This window comes from Manacus vitellinus, unplaced genomic scaffold (assembly GCF_001715985.3).
Source record: "Manacus vitellinus isolate BGI_N305 unplaced genomic scaffold, ASM171598v3 scaffold_102_pilon, whole genome shotgun sequence".
Lineage (NCBI taxonomy): Eukaryota > Metazoa > Chordata > Aves > Passeriformes > Pipridae > Manacus > Manacus vitellinus.
The window spans coordinates 907,497-922,472 of NW_021938808.1; the positions used below are offsets into that span (position 1 = coordinate 907,497).

The 14,976-nt window shown below is 57.0% G+C and overlaps 2 protein-coding genes across 3 annotated transcripts; one reads left to right on the forward strand and one right to left on the reverse strand.

The window, feature by feature from the left end:
• Positions 1-922: 922 nt before the first annotated feature.
• On the reverse strand, positions 923-10,016 carry LSM12 (LSM12 homolog). Its single transcript, XM_018087916.2, is given in 8 exon segments — positions 923-1,186; positions 1,898-2,024; positions 2,386-2,495; positions 6,300-6,433; positions 7,232-7,239; positions 9,616-9,677; positions 9,679-9,790; positions 9,844-10,016. Coding segments are annotated over 8 exon segments (819 nt in total). The 3' UTR covers positions 923-1,093.
• Positions 9,942-14,976, forward strand: G6PC3 (glucose-6-phosphatase catalytic subunit 3). 2 transcript variants are annotated; one of them, XM_029963457.1, is made up of 7 exons: positions 9,946-10,053; positions 11,021-11,247; positions 12,092-12,207; positions 12,636-12,726; positions 13,400-13,518; positions 13,649-13,790; positions 14,521-14,976. In XM_029963457.1, the coding sequence occupies exons 1-7, from the start codon at positions 10,015-10,017 to the stop codon at positions 14,849-14,851; spliced, it is 1,065 nt and encodes a 354-aa protein (XP_029819317.1). In that variant the 5' UTR covers positions 9,946-10,014; the 3' UTR covers positions 14,852-14,976. The 2 variants fall into 2 exon arrangements, with proteins under 2 accessions (XP_029819316.1, XP_029819317.1); XM_029963456.1 differs by lacking the exon at positions 14,521-14,976 and having other exon boundaries at positions 9,942-10,032; positions 13,649-13,863.

Here is a 14,976-nt window from a genome sequence, read left to right on the forward strand (position 1 = left end):
CCCTGCCCCAAGCCCCACCCCCTTTCTAAGCCCTGCCCCATCAATGACTTATTTCCTCCTAAGCCACGCCCCTTGTGCCTAAGCCACACCTCTCCATTGAAATTGACCCCCACTCCAAGGTCCGCCCCCTCGCCCTAAGCTCTACCCCCTCCATTGAGGCCCCGCCCCCTCCATTGAGCCCCAACAGACGCCTGTGATGGTTAAAAAAATTTCGGGTTTTTATTGTTTTTTTTTTGCTAAACAAGACTAAAAAATTTTCCTTTTTTTTTCTTTTTTTTTAAATTTTTTTTTTTTAATCTTTAACTCTCCTAAAGGCAGGGCTTGAATTGTTTTTTGAGTTTGATCCATTTGTTTTTTGTTTTCAAAAAAAAAAAAATCAAACAAAAAAGGGGAGGGAGAGGATTGTGGCAAAAAAAAGAAATTAAAAAAATTAAAAACTAAATGAAGAAGGGCAAAAAAATTAAAAACATAAAGGAAATAAGTGGGGGGGAACCCCAAATCCAGGTTTTGGATGATCCTGGGATGGGCGTTAGGGGGGATTTTTTGCCACAATCCTGCTAGAAGCAAATATTTAAAGAACATTTTAATATATATTCATATATATATTTAAAGATAAGAAAAATAAGACTAATTCAAGCCTTGCCCTGTGCAAACAAAATTAAAACGAGACCATGTTGGTCACGAGGGTCCCGGGTTGGCCACAGCAGTGAGCTTGTAATTTTACTTTTTGGGCATTTTTTGGGGGGGGAGAGGGAAAGGTAGAAACTGGGAGAAAAAAAGGAAAAAAAAAAAAGCCAAAAAATAAAATTAACAGAACCTGCCCTGCTGGAGGGGAGAAAACATGGCAGAGAAAAAACAAAGTCTGTTAGTCAAGTAATGCGTGAAGAGGAGCTTTTAAATTATTCTCTTTTTCTCGTTTTTGTTTTTTTTTTTTTTTTTTTTTTTAAGTTCTAAAGTTTGGAATTTTGAGTTGAGATTCCCCCCCCCCCAAAAAAAAAAAAAAAAAGGAAATAAAAGCGTGAAGGTGCCCCCGGCGCCGCCTCCCGGGAGGGAGGGGACAACGGGGACAGGGCGATCTCATCCCGAGATGGCCTCAGGATGACAGGGACGTGTCCTTCTGTGTCTGCTGTGCTTGTGAACGCTGCAGGACCTTCTGGCTTTCCACGTCCCGGAAATGTTTCTCCACCTGCATTGGGAAGGGTGGGATGGGGGGGAGAAAGAGATGTGTTTAGGGGGAAAAAAAAAAGGTGGGGACGGGATATGGGGTGGGAAGGGGCTGGAATCTACCCAGGGATGGGCCACAGGTGTCCCCAGGGATGTGACACCCTGCCAGTATAACCAGTGTCTCCAGTCCCCCGAGTCCCTATTCACTATTTAATGTATTTAAAAAAAGGGTGGGAAGGGGATCTGGGGCAGGAAGGGGATCCATGGGGTGGGAAGGGATGCCCAAGAGAGGCTGGAGATCACCAGGAAGGACTGGAGACCAAACAAGGAGGAATACTGGCTGTCCCCATGGATGTGACACCCTGCCAGTATTCCCAGTATCCCCAGTCCCTACTCATTCTTGTGTATGTGACTCAGAAAAGGGTGGGAAGGGGATTCAGGGTGGGAAAGAGATCCACAAGAGGGGCTGGAGAGCCCCATGAGGAGCTGGAACCAACCCAGGGATGGGCTACAGGGGCCCCCAGGGATGTGACACCCTTCCAGTGTCCCCAGTCTCCCCCAACCTGTACTCACTATTTTGTGATGTGACTCAAAAAATGATGGGAAGGGGATTTGGAGAGGGAAGGCGATGCCCAGGAGGGGCTGGAGCCCACCAAGGGATGGACCACAGGTGTCCCCAGGGCTGTGACACCCTCCCAGTATTCCCAGTATCCCCAGTCCTCCCCATACTCACTATTTTCCGTACGTGACTCAGAGCGCTTCCCTCTTTGCCTTTACAGTTTTCCACCTGGTACGGAGGAGCAATAACGACTTCTTCCATCACAACTATGTTCTTCTCCTGCCATTTACAGTCTTTAATGCTGCAGGGGAGGGAAAAACGGGATCAGGGAATGCTGCCTGACCTGGGAAAGCCACCACCTGCCCTGCAGTGTCTCACTGAGGGGGAGCAAAAAGCCCCTCAGTCGCTCCAGGGTATCCAACTAGAGAGGGATGGGAGTCAAGGGGATGGGATGTGCCAGGAAGGGGCAGGGAGCAGGAAGAGAGCTATCTTCCCTCCCTGAGGATTCCATGGCTCCATCCAGCACATCCCAGGACACACATGAGCACCATTCCATGGCAAACCCAAGGGACCAAGCAATGGGAATTCCCCCCAAAAAAGGGTACGAGTGACCCCAAAACAGAGCATGGGAGGGACTAGTGATCCCGAGGGAAGGGACTTACGTCTTATGGATAGTCTGGAAGAGCTGCTGCCCCTCCAGGGAGACACCAGCACTAATTGCATATGCCTGGCTCATCTTCTCCTCCTTCTCTGTCCGTGCTTTGTTGGCAAGCTGGGAGAACACAGGGAGAGGGAATTTGGCTGGGTGTCACCCCAGAGCTCTGAGGGGACAAAGGGACCCCCCCAGGCACAGCTCTGCCACTCCCCATTAAATCAGGATAACAACAAATGTGACATCCCCACCCTCCCACCATCCCTTCTCCGCACAATTCCAGCCTTAATTCCTTTTTTGAGGCACTGCCAGCATCCCCCTGATATTTGGGGAATGTGGGTGTCACCTTTTCACATCCCCCTATCCCTTCCCCTCGGCCTTTTTCAGAATAATTCTGGCATTTTAGGTCCAAACCACCTTCACTACTTGGTTTTCTCGGGTGATGGAGATGGGGAAGATGAACCTGGAATAACCATTACGTTGGGAGTAAATGCTCCACACAGGAGGATGGGGAACTTTATCCCAGAGCAGTTACTCTGTTCCCAAAATAAGGGCAGAATTGGTTATCTGGGAGTTGCATCCATGTGTGGGGAAATGTGATTCCACACAGGGTCCTGGAATAAAGAAAGGAAAGCCCAATCTTGGCATCTCATGGATGTGGGAGGAGAAGGACACAGTGTGTGGAGGCAGGAGCCCTGGACCAGCCACCTTTTCCTGGGCCTTTTCCCAGCTGGAGCTGCCACAGTAGAAGAGCTCATTAGCATTGCCCCTCCTCTTCCTCCTCCTGGAACCTCCCTGCTTCCCAAGCCGGACTGGCTTCCTGTGTGAGGGGGGTTCCACCCCTTCCAAAGCCCCTCTGGATACAGAAAGCCCGAGCTCCCACTGACTGGGGACACTTTTGTGCTCTCAAGGGACAGGTGTCCCTGTCCAAGCCATCCCACGTCTTCTCTCCATGTCCAGGGAAGCAGGAGTCACTGAAGGAGCACTGGGGTGCTCCCCACGTGCTTCCCAGCCTTCCATGGAGCAAAGAAAACCTCAGGAGGGATGGGATCCTTCCTCACCCCCAGCACAAGCAGTCCCCAAAGCCTCCCACCCCGTTCCATGTGGGAATTGCTCATTCCAAGACCACCAGTCAGGCTTCCAAACTGACCACAACATTCCACAGGAATTTTCCTGCACCCCACGTCATCCCCAGCTGTCTGTGGGGATGCCACAACCCCTTGTCCATCTGGGGGGGATGCCCCAAGGCTGGAGAACTGAGATCGCCCCCAGTTCCATCACCTGTGTCAAAGCTTCCCCCCATCGAGCTGGGATGGACTGGAATTGTGGCCCTGAGCACTGGGAATCACCTCTGTCGTGCCCAGCTCAGCTCCCCGAAGCAGATACCTTTCCCAGATAGATCCCCTTCCCAGAGATCCTCTTCCCAGCCAGTAGATCCCCCTTCCCACCCAGACCCCTTCCATCCGGCAGATCACCATTCCCCAGCCTGAGATTTAGATTCACTTTATCCAAAGCCTCTCTCTTTCCCAGGCCTTGGGATGCTCTTCCAGCAGCTGCGGCATCCAGATTTGGGATTTGAGAACAGCCCTGGTAAGAGGCCAGTGAGGGAAGACTGGAAACACCAGAGAGGTGAGGATGAAGAGCTGCCAGCCTGGGCAGCATCCCAGCATTTCTATCAGGATCCATCCCTGTGCTCCTCATCCCCCTGCAATAGGGTGTGCTCTCCCTACCCATCCATGTTTCCCAACAAAAAACGGATCAGAACCACCAAGCTCTCCAGCCTTCTGGATTCAAGCATTCCAAGGAATCCCAGTATTCCCCCTGCAGGGAGCATCTCCAGGGCTGCTGGAAAAGCTGGAATAGGGACACACACCTTGTGTGAGGTGGAATGAATGGATGAGTCACTTCCCTGCTCCCTCTGGATGAATGACGGGAATATGCAGCAGGAGGCACAAGGAGAGGGTGGGGGCCACCAAGGGCCATTCCAGGGCCTCCCAAAGCCGGAATGGTCCCTTATCCCACTCAGGTGCCAAGCACAGCTTGGGGGATCACCTCCCACCACTGCCCCCCATCCCTTTCCAACAGGGGTTCTGGATCCTGCTGTTTTCCAAGCCTTTGCTCCCAACAGTCTCTCTCCACTGAGAACCAGGCGAGGTTCTCTGGAGCTCTGCTTCCTCTCTTGGGCCTTCCAGAGGAGCACCTGGAGCACCACAATTCCCATTGTGCCAACACACAAAACACCACCATCTAGACCCCCAAACGCCAAAATCCAGACCCCAAATTCTGAAATCTTCTCCCAGTACAACCAGAATCAGCCATCCATACTCCAGTCCTGCAGCAACACCAGATGCTTGTGCATCCATGGGGAAAGAAACGTGGGGTCAGAGCCTCTCAGAACCCCTCTCCTGCCATTGGATTGGGAACATGGACATTCCAGTGGCTGGAACACAACCATCCATTACTTCCCCACAATTATGTGGATGCGGGAAAAGACCAGAGTGTTGGAATTCCTGAGGGGTTTCCCCTTGGGCTGCGCTCCCAGTGATGCCAGTGACAGCCAACAGTCACATCTTGATAACAGCTGTGTCACCCGAGACCTCCTCCGATGTGTTAATCTAACCCTAATCCATCGGGAAGGGACGGACACCCGGTTGGTGCCATCTGTGTGACACCAACCACTGGGAGAAGTGTCCCTGTGGGATGAGGAGGTGACAGTTGAGACCCCTACAGCCAGGCCCCACACCTAGACTCATCCCAGCACCGAGGGTTTGGGGTCACCTTCCCTTTCTCTGACAGCACTGCTGGGAATCAGCAGCGATCCCATTCCAGGGATTCCTCAAAATCCACATGCGCTTTGTCCCTCCTGTCTGCTGTGCCACCACTCAGCTTCGTCCAGGCCTCAAACACCATCACTTAGAGCCAAACTGCCAGAATCCAGGCCCAAAAATACCAGAATATCCAGGCCCCAGAATACTGTCATCTGGACCCCAAATGCCAAAATCAAGGCCCCAGAATGCCATCATCTTAGACATAAAATACCAAAATCCAGGCCCCAAACCCCAGGTCCCAAAGCACCAAAAATCCAGACCCAAAGTGTCCAAAATCTAGACACAAGTCACCCAAAATCCAGAGCCCCAAAATACCAAAATCCAGGCCCCAAAACCACCCAAAATCCAGATCTGTAACACCAAAACCCAGGCCCCAAAACACCACAACTTCAGACCCCAAATGCCCAAAATCTAGACATAAACCACCCAAAATCCAGGCCCCAAACCCACCCAAAATCCAGATCCAAAATGCCCAAAATCCAGGCCCCAAAACTATCAAAATTCAGGCCCCAAACCCACCAAAATCCAGAGCCTAAACCCACCAAAATCCAGACCCTGAATCCACCAAAATCCAGATCCAAAATACCCAAAATCCAGGGCCCAAAATGGCTAAAATCCAAATCCAAAATGCCCAAAAGCCAGGGCCTAAACTGCCAAAATCCAGGGCCAATTGCCCCAAAATCCAGACCCTAAGCCCACCAAAATCCAAACCCATCAAAATCCAGGGCCTAAACCCGACAAAACTGAGACCCAAAGCCAACAAAATCCAGAGGCAAAATGCTCAAAATCTTGGTCCTAAAGTGCCAAAATCCAGTCTCAAGACCCACCACAATCCAGGCCCCAAATGCCAAAACCCAGACTCCAAACCCACCAAAATCCAGGCCCCAAAACATCCAAAATCCAGATCTAAAATCCCCAAAATCCAGGCCGCAAACCCACCCAAAATCCAAACCCCAAATCCCCAAACCCAGACCCCAAATCCCCAAACCCAGACCCCAAATAGAACTATGGGCTGTTGCAATGGAAGCAGGTGAGTTCCAGCACCCAATCCCCCCCCGATCCCAGCAGGAGGAGGGAATTCCCAGTGCCCCCCTACCTTGCTGACGTTCAGGGAAGCTAAGGGGGGAGGCGTTTCCGTGTGGTCATTGATTATTTCCACTTCTGACACATACTGTAAGTTTACGAGCAGGATGTCTGCGTGGTTGGGCTTCCCACTGGACGAAGGGCATTCTGGAAGGGGGAAAATTAAGGAAAACGAATCCAGAGGGAGGTATTTATGGGCTTGACACAGCCCAGGAGCAAACCGGGAGAAGGTTTGGTTGCCAGTGAGTTCCTCCATTCCTGTGTCCCTGCCCAGCCAAGCTTGGGGTCATCCATGATCCCAGGAAAGCCACAAGTCTCTTTTTGGGGTTACTTAATGCTGATCCCAGTTTTCCTGACTCCAGATTGAATTTTCCAGCCCTACCCAGCACAGCCCAGTCACTGGTTTGAACCAGCACCACCAAATCTGTACTTTTTACACCAGAGTATTTCCTCTGGCAAGAAGTGGCTCAGCCAGAGGAGCATTCCCTCACCTAGATGGAAAAGAATTCCCAGGAAAGGCCTCCTTGCCCTCACACACGAGGTTGGTATCACTGTTGCAAATACCCCCACACCCTTCCAGAACTGACAATTCATGGACTGCACGGATTTCTGCACTATCTGTTCTTATGAGGATGGACAGAGCAGGGAGCACAGCATGGAGACCCTCTTCCATGCCAACATCATCTCCTCATGGAAGAGATCCTTGTGGAAGTCCCAGTTCCTCTCTCCCAGCCCCCTGTGAGCCCAAGGTGGAGCCCTCCCTAAAAAATGCCATTCAATAATGACAAGAAAGCAAGGGATGCCAGGGAATTCCTTCACAGAATTCCAGTCTCTTCCTTCAGGAGGATGAGCTGGAGCATCCCAACTTTGGCATGAGGAAGAGGCAGGCTCAGGGAAAAGCCAGAAGGGGAGCACTCAGTCCCCTCTGGAGCAGACCAGCAGCACTGAGACACCTGTTGGAAATCCTCTTGGATTTTCCTGCTGCCCCCAGTGGCATCTGGGAGCTCCTCCAACTCCAACCACATCCCAGACACCCAGGGAGGCTTTTCCCATCGTGTTTCCCACAGCTACTGCCACAGACCCCTCTCCCTGCCCCTTGTTCCCTCTGGAACTCACCCTTGGGCTCCCAGAACTCCAACCCCCAGACCCAGGGCCAAGAACCCCCTTTTCCCTCTCTCCACGGTCCCTCCACAGTTTTCCAACAGCCCTTGGCTTTTCCCATTCCTTGCAGATTCCAAACAAAAGCATATACAAATACATGTATACTGGGGGGCCCACAGCACCCCCAAACCCCCTCATCTCCTTCACTTCCCAAGGTCTTCTCCCAGCACACTGGAGAGTCCACTTGTGTCCCCAAATTTCCCCTACACCCCCCTGCAGCCCCCAACCTTCAGACCTCATTCTGACTCCCCTTAAATCCCCCACAGGGGTCTCTTGACCCCCTTCCTATGGGATCCCACCCCTCCAGGCCTCCCCCATCCTCCCTGGACCCCCCCAGGCCCTGCCCACCACACAGGACCCATCTGTGCCCTCTCTGCACCCCAAAATAGGTCCCCAACCCCTTCCAGGAACCCCCCAGGGCTCCAAAATCTGGCCCCTCTCAAGACCTCCCTCCTCCTCCCTGAACCCCACAGGGTGCCCCTGTCCCCCCGAAAACCCCTCCAGCCCTGTGGATTAACCCATGGAGCTACACACCCCCACCAAATCCCCTACAGGGATCCCCCAGAACCCTCCTACATGGCACCCACCCCCTCAAAACCCCATTGGAGGGCTCCCCAATAACCCCATTCTGGAGCTCCTGAGTCCCCCGAAACCTCCCTATAAGGCACTCCCACCTTCCCCCCCCAGTAACTTCACTAAAGGGCTCCTCACTCCCTCCAAAACTACCCTACAGGGTGCCCCATTCCCCCCAAAAACCTCTATAGGACACCCCACTTTGCCCTAATAACCCCACTAAAGGGTTCCCCACTCTCTCCTATTCACCCCACTAAAGGGCTCCCCCAAAACCAGCCCGCTCCCCCCCCAAACCTCTCTATAGGGCATCCTCTTGACCCCCCATTTACCCCAATAGAGGGCACCTCACTTCACCCCAAAAAACCCTATAGGACACCTCACTCCCCCACTCACCCCAATACAGGGTTCCTCACTTCCCCCAACCACCTCAACACAAGGCTCTTCACTCCTCCCCAAAACCTCTCTATAGGGCACCTTCTTGCCCTTTCCTTCACCCCAATACCAGGCTCCCCATTGCCCCCCAAAAAACTCTATGGGGCACCCCCTTGCCCCCTCTTAACCCCAATATAGGGCTCCTCACACCGCTCCATTCACCCTAGTACAGGGTTCCTCACTCGCCCTCAAAAAACCCTCCCTATATGGTGCCTCCCCCAATAACCTCACAGTGGCTCTTCACTCTCCCCCAAAACCTCCCAACCCCATTCATCCCAATACAGGACACCTCATTCCCCCTCAAAAAACTCTATAGGGCACACCACCCCCCACTCACCCCAATGCAGGGCTCCCCAATTCCCCTACCCAAAAAAACCCCTATAGGACACCACATTCACTCCATTCACCCCAATACAGGACACCTCATTCCCCCTCAAAAACCTCTCTATAGGGCACTCCCTTTCCCTTCCTTCCCCCCAACACAGGGCTTCTCATTCCCCCCACTCACTCCAATCCAATGTTCTTCACTCCCCCCCAAAACCTCTCTATAGGGCATCCCCTTTCCCTTCCTTCACTCCAACACAGATCACCCCACTCCCTCCCCAAAAAACCCTGTAAGACACCCCGTTCCCCCATTCACCCCAAAACCGGGCTCCTCACTCCCCTCCAACCACACCAATACAAGGCTCTTCACTCCCCCCAAAATCCTCTCTAGAGGGCACCCCCTTTCCCTCCCTTCACCCCAAAACAGGGCTCCTTACACCCTCCCATTCACCTCAATACAAGGCTCCTCACTTCCCCCAAAAAACCCTATAGGACATCCCCCACTCCCCCCATTCACCCCAAATCAGGGCTCCTCACACTCCCCCATTCGCCCCAATAAAGAGGCTTCCCACTCCCCCCCAAACTCCCCTGAAGGGCACCCCCTTCACCCCAATACAGCGCTCCCCACTCCCTCCTCGGGGGTCTCCCCGCTCCCCCCCAAACCCCTCCCCGGCGCCGCCCACCTCGATCCCCTCAGACCCTCATCCCTTCCCTCCCCTTTCCCCTCCCTCTTCCCTCACCGCCCCCCCATCATATCGGAGCGGCCGCAGAGGCCGGCGGGCCGCGGCGGGCCCGGGGACCACCGGGAACGAAACACAGGCGGGCGGATAACTGAGCGCAGCATCTTGCTGGGGTAGTCGAAGGCGACGACCTTCGCCGGAGGCGTGCTCCTGCAGGTGCGGGCAGGACACCTGGCTGCCCACGCTGAAGTACTCGCCCGGCGCCCCATCTGCCCGCCGCAGCGCCCGCGGCTCCCGCTCGCCTCGGCCCAGGCGCGGCGAGGGGCGGGCCGTCCTCGGCGGCGAGGGCGGGATTGGCGCTCCGCCCCGCGATCTGCTCCGCCCCGCCTCGTGATTGGTTCGAGCACCCGCGGGGTCCCGCCCCCTTCCCCCGCGCCTGGGGGGTTTGGCCCGCCCCCGCCCGCCGTCAGCGCGCGGCGCGCAGGGGGCGCCGGGAGTTGTAGGCGGAAGAGGGGCTGTGAGAGCAGCGGGAGGGACGGTTTGGGGGGTTCCCCCGACATGGAGACCCCCCCGCAGGTACCGCCCGACCGCACCGGGGTGAGCGGGGAGCGGCGAGGAGCGCGGCAGGGCGTCTCAGAGGGTCACGCGGGCAATGGGAGGTCGCGGGTCTGGAGTGAGGGGGACCCCAGGGAGGCCTCGGACCTGAGAGGCCAAGGGAGGCCCGAGGAGACCCCGAGTCTGATCCAGGGAGACCCCAGAGAGGCCCCGGGGAAATCTCGGGGTCTGAGCCAGGGAGAGCCCTGGGAGGGTCCAGGCCTGAGACCAGAGGGAAACCCCAAACGGAGCCCAGAGAGATCTGGCACCTGCTTTAGGAAGATCCCAAAGAGATCCCAGAGAGCCCCTAGGAAGACCCTGGTCCTGCTCCAGGAAGACCTCAAGGAGTTTCCCTGCTTGAGACCACAGACAGACCCCAAAGAGACCCCAGGTCAGCTCCAGGGAAGTCTCAGGGGAAATCCCAGTCCTCCTCCAGAGAGACCCCCAAAGGGTTCCCAGGGAAGCCCAGGATCTTCTTTAGAGAGACCCCAGGGAAACCCCAAAGACTCCCCAGGTTGGCTCCAGGGAAGACCCCAGGGGGACCCCGGGCCTGCTCCAGAATGACCCTAAGGAACTTTCCAAGGGAAGACCCCAAGGAGTCCCCAGGGAGGCCAGGGCTCTTTGGAGCAACCTGGCTGCTCCAGCAATTCCCACAGGGATTCCCCCAGATCCTGCCCTGGCCCCCATCCCTGACTCCCAGCTCTGCTCTGCTGGGAACCCCCAAGCAGAAGTTTGGAAGTCCCTTGTGGGCAAACTTCAGGTGGTGAATGACTCCCTGGATCCTTGCTAAGGCATCCCTTGGGATCCAGCCACCTCCCAGGCCCTTCACAAGACATCCCATCCCTCAGGGTCCAGCCACCTCCCACCCCCTTCCCAAGGGATTCCCTCAGGATCCAGCCACCTCCCAGCCCCTTCCCAGGGGGATTCCCAAGGGATCTGTGCCCAGCTGACCTCTGTCCCCATGTGCCAGCCGGGTGCCATGGATGCCCTGCACGAGGCCGGGATCTGGGCAGCCCTGGCCCTGCAGGCTGGGCCGCCCTGGCTGGAGCAGTTCTGGGTCTACCTGACATCCCACTTCGATCCCAAATCCATCTACACCTTCTGCTTCCCGCTGGCCCACGGGCTGGATGCCCGGGTGGGGCTTATGGTGCTCTGGATCGGGCTCGTGGCCGAGTGGCTCAACGTGGTCCTCAAATGGTGAGGGGGTGGCACTGGGGGTGGTACTGGGGGTGGCACTGGCATGGGGACACAGCTCAGGGAAACTCCTGGAGTTCTGGGCACAGACTCCCTGCAGCATTCCGCAGGGTCACCCGAGCTGCCCCAGGCATCTGCCAGGAATCCCTGGCAGAGAAAACCCCAGGAGGCATCAGGACTGGCAGGGATCCTGCTCTTCTGCTGTGGCTCCATCCCTGGTAATCCCAGGATGAGTGGCAGAGATCCTGCCCTCATGGGCGACCTGGGATGGGTGCAGGGATCCTGCCCTCCCACCGTGGATATATCCCTGGAAATCCTGGGAAGAGTGGCAGGGATCCTGCCCTCCTGCTGTGGCTCCATCCCTGGTAATCCCGGGATGAATGGCAGCCCTCCTGCTGGGGCTTTGTCCCTGGAAATCCCAGAATGGTTGGCAGTGATTCTGCCCTCCCAAATCCCCAGATACCATGGAATGGGTGGCAGGGATTCTGCCCTTTCCAATCCTCTGGGATGGGTGGCAGGGATCCTGCCCTCCTGCTGCGGCTCCATGCTGGGTTCCCCTGGGATGGGTACAGGGATCCTGCCCTCATGGATCCCCCAGGATGGGTGCAGGAATCCTGCCATCCCACTTTGGCTTCATCCCTTGAAATCCCAGAATGGTTAGCAGTGATTCTGTCTTCCCAAATCCCCAATACCATGGAATAGGTGGCAGGGATCCTGCCTTTCCCGGTCTTCTGGGGTGGGTAGCAGGGATTGTGCCCTCATGGATCCCCCAGGATGGGTGCAGGGATCCTGCCCTCCTGGATCCCCTGGGATGGGTGGGAAGGCTCTGTGTTTTCCGTCCCTCAAGGTTCCTGTTTGGGGAACGCCCGTACTGGTGGATCCATGAGTCCGGGTTGTTCTCCCAGGAGGAGCTGGAGAAGTTACCACTGCGCCAGTTCCCAGTCACCTGTGAAACGGGACCAGGTGAGTCACAAGTGAAGCCTTCATGTGTCCCGGACAACCCGGTGATCCCTGGGGAGGAGCCACAGGAGCCAGGAGGCTCCACCCCTGAAGGAATGCCGGGCTGGAAGCGGGAAAAGCCGCTCCTCAGCCAGGAAATATGAGGGAGCAGCAGGGAGCGGGTCCGACGCCGCCGGCGCTGGCACAGCCCTGCGGCACCAACGGCTCCGGGGCCAGGAAACCCACGGGAGAGTCTGGGAATGTCACTGCTACACCTGGGCTCCCTGTAAACGTGCCTGGAGTTTCAGGCACCGGCTCCATCCCTATCCCTGAGCCTCCAGGCCCAGCCAGGAGGGATCCCTGGGTGCAGGCAGGGTTAGGCTCAACATTCCCAGCTCTCATCCCGCTGGGACAAGCTCCCCCCGACCCTCCATGTGCTTCCCCCCACCCAGGGAGCCCCTCAGGCCACTGCATGATCCCCGGGGCGGCCCTGTGGCCACTTGTCACCGCACTGACAGCTGAGGTGGCCCGGAGCACCCGCAGGTGAGTCTGAGATGGGCAGCGCCTGGAAGCTTCCAGAGCACCTGTGGGAAGAGGGGATAGGAGTGGCACCCCTCCTTGGCAGGCAGCACCCATGGGGGATAGGCAGGATGAGTCCTGGGATGGGGAAACTGTCGCTTGGAAGTTTCCAGAGCACCTGTGGGAAGAGGGAGGTGGGATGTGGGACCTTTCTTAAGTGGGCATGGTGAATCTGGGATAGGGAAACCAGAGCTTGGAAGCTTCCAGAGCACCTTTGGGAACAGGGAGGTGGGCTGGATGAGTCCTAAGATGGGGAAAGCAATGCTTGGAAGCTTCCAGAGCACCTGTGGGAAGAGGAGATAGGATGTGGGACCCCTCCTTGGTGGCAGGGGGAGTCTGGGATGGGCAATTCTTGGAAGCTTCCAGAGCACCTTTGGGAAGAGGCGGGTGGGATGTGGGACCCCTCCTCAGCAGGGGGTGAGTAGGATCCCTTCCCCTCCCAGCAGGGCAGCTCCAGGGGGACACATGCCCTGGCAGCTCAGGAAGAGGCTGTGAGACCCCCCCTAACACTTTTTCTTGCCTTCTTCACCTCTGCTTCACCCATTCCTGCTGCTCGGTGGGATCAGTCCTGCCCTGCCTGGCCAGAGCAGGAGCCAGGGGCTGCCTCCCTCCATCACTGACCCCAGTTCCCTTCCAGCCGGGTGCTGAGGCTGATCCCTTTCCTTGCCTACATCCTCTTCCTGGTGGCCATGGGGCTCTCCCGGATCTTTGTCCTGGCCCACTTCCCCCACCAGGTGGTCACCGGCATCCTGGCAGGTGAGGGGAGTGGGGGGCACACATATCCCAACACCCCATCCTGGCTCAGGGCGTTGGGGGCACCTTCCCCTTCCCTCGAGCCCCTTTCCCAGTCCATCCCAGTCCCAAACCTGCCTGTCCCCTGTGCCAGGGTCGGCGCTGGGCTGGGGGCTGCAGCGCTGCCCCCCCAACTTCCGCGTGTTCCGGTTCTTCGTGGCGGTGGCTGTGGTACTGATGCTGAGTGCGCTGGCCCTGCACAGCCTGGCCACGGCTGCTGGCATCGACCTCGACTGGTGAGTGCCCAGGGAGGATGGGGGATATCCCCAGGGATCAGTGTTCCAGGGTGGAGGGGGGGTATCCCCAGGGATGAGCCCCTCAGGGTGGCAGGGTGTATCCCCAGGGTTCAGCCTTCCAGGGTGGAAAGGGATATCCCCAGGGATCAGCCCCTCCAGGTGAAGGGTGGTTATCCCTAGGGATCTGTTCCCAGGCTATTGTGGGGAACAGCCCCAGGGATCTGCCTCCAGACCATTTTGGGATGGGACTAACTGCAGGGATCTGCCCCCTACACAGTTTTTGGGAGGTGTTGGGGGGAACAGCCCCAGGGATCTGCCCCAGACCATTTGGGGAGGGGGCTACACAGAGATCTCCTCTGAGACTGTTTTTGGGATGTGTGTGGGGGTACTAACTCCAGGAATCTACCCCCAGGCTATTCTTTGGGGAGTACTATACCCAGGGATCTGCCCCCAGACTATTTTGGGATGGGAGTAACCCCAGGGATCTGCCCCCTACACTGTTTTTGGGAGGTGGGGGGTGGTCCTATTCCCAGGGATCAGCCCCCAGACATCTGGGGATGGGGGGGGTGCTATCCCTAGGGATCTGCCCCCCAGACTGTCAGGATCCACTCTGACCTACCCCCAACTCATCTGAGGAGGGGGCTACCCCGAAGACCTACCCCCAGCCCCTTTTTGGGGTGGGGGGAACACCAAACCGCGGAGCCCCCCACGCAGGTCCTCGCCTGGACAGGCCTGTTCGACCGGCGTGGCTGCGGCCAGACACACGGCCTTTTCGCCTCCTGGTCCGGGTGTGGCAGTGCTCGGGGGCTGGCCCTGCCAGGCCGAGACCTCCCGGTCGCCGGAGAGGAACACAGCTCTGGATGCCGCTGCGGTGGCGACACGGTGCTGCCCTGCGCCCTGCAGCTGGGCACAAGGCTGCCAGGCCCCGACGCGCGCCGTACAGGCACGTGGTCGTGCACTACGCGGCCGGGCCGTTCCTGGTGGTCTCCGTCCTGCCCCGGTTCGTCATCGCCCTCAGGAACTTCCTGGAGCCCTCCCAAGTCCCCCCCCACACCAATTAGGAGGCCTCCGCTCTTGTTCTGGCTTGTTCTCGACCTCATAGAGTAGGGGGATCCCTGACCTGCCCCGGCTCATCTGAGAGCCCCCCACACTGAGTAGGGGGGTGCCCACTCCCTGCCCTGGCTCA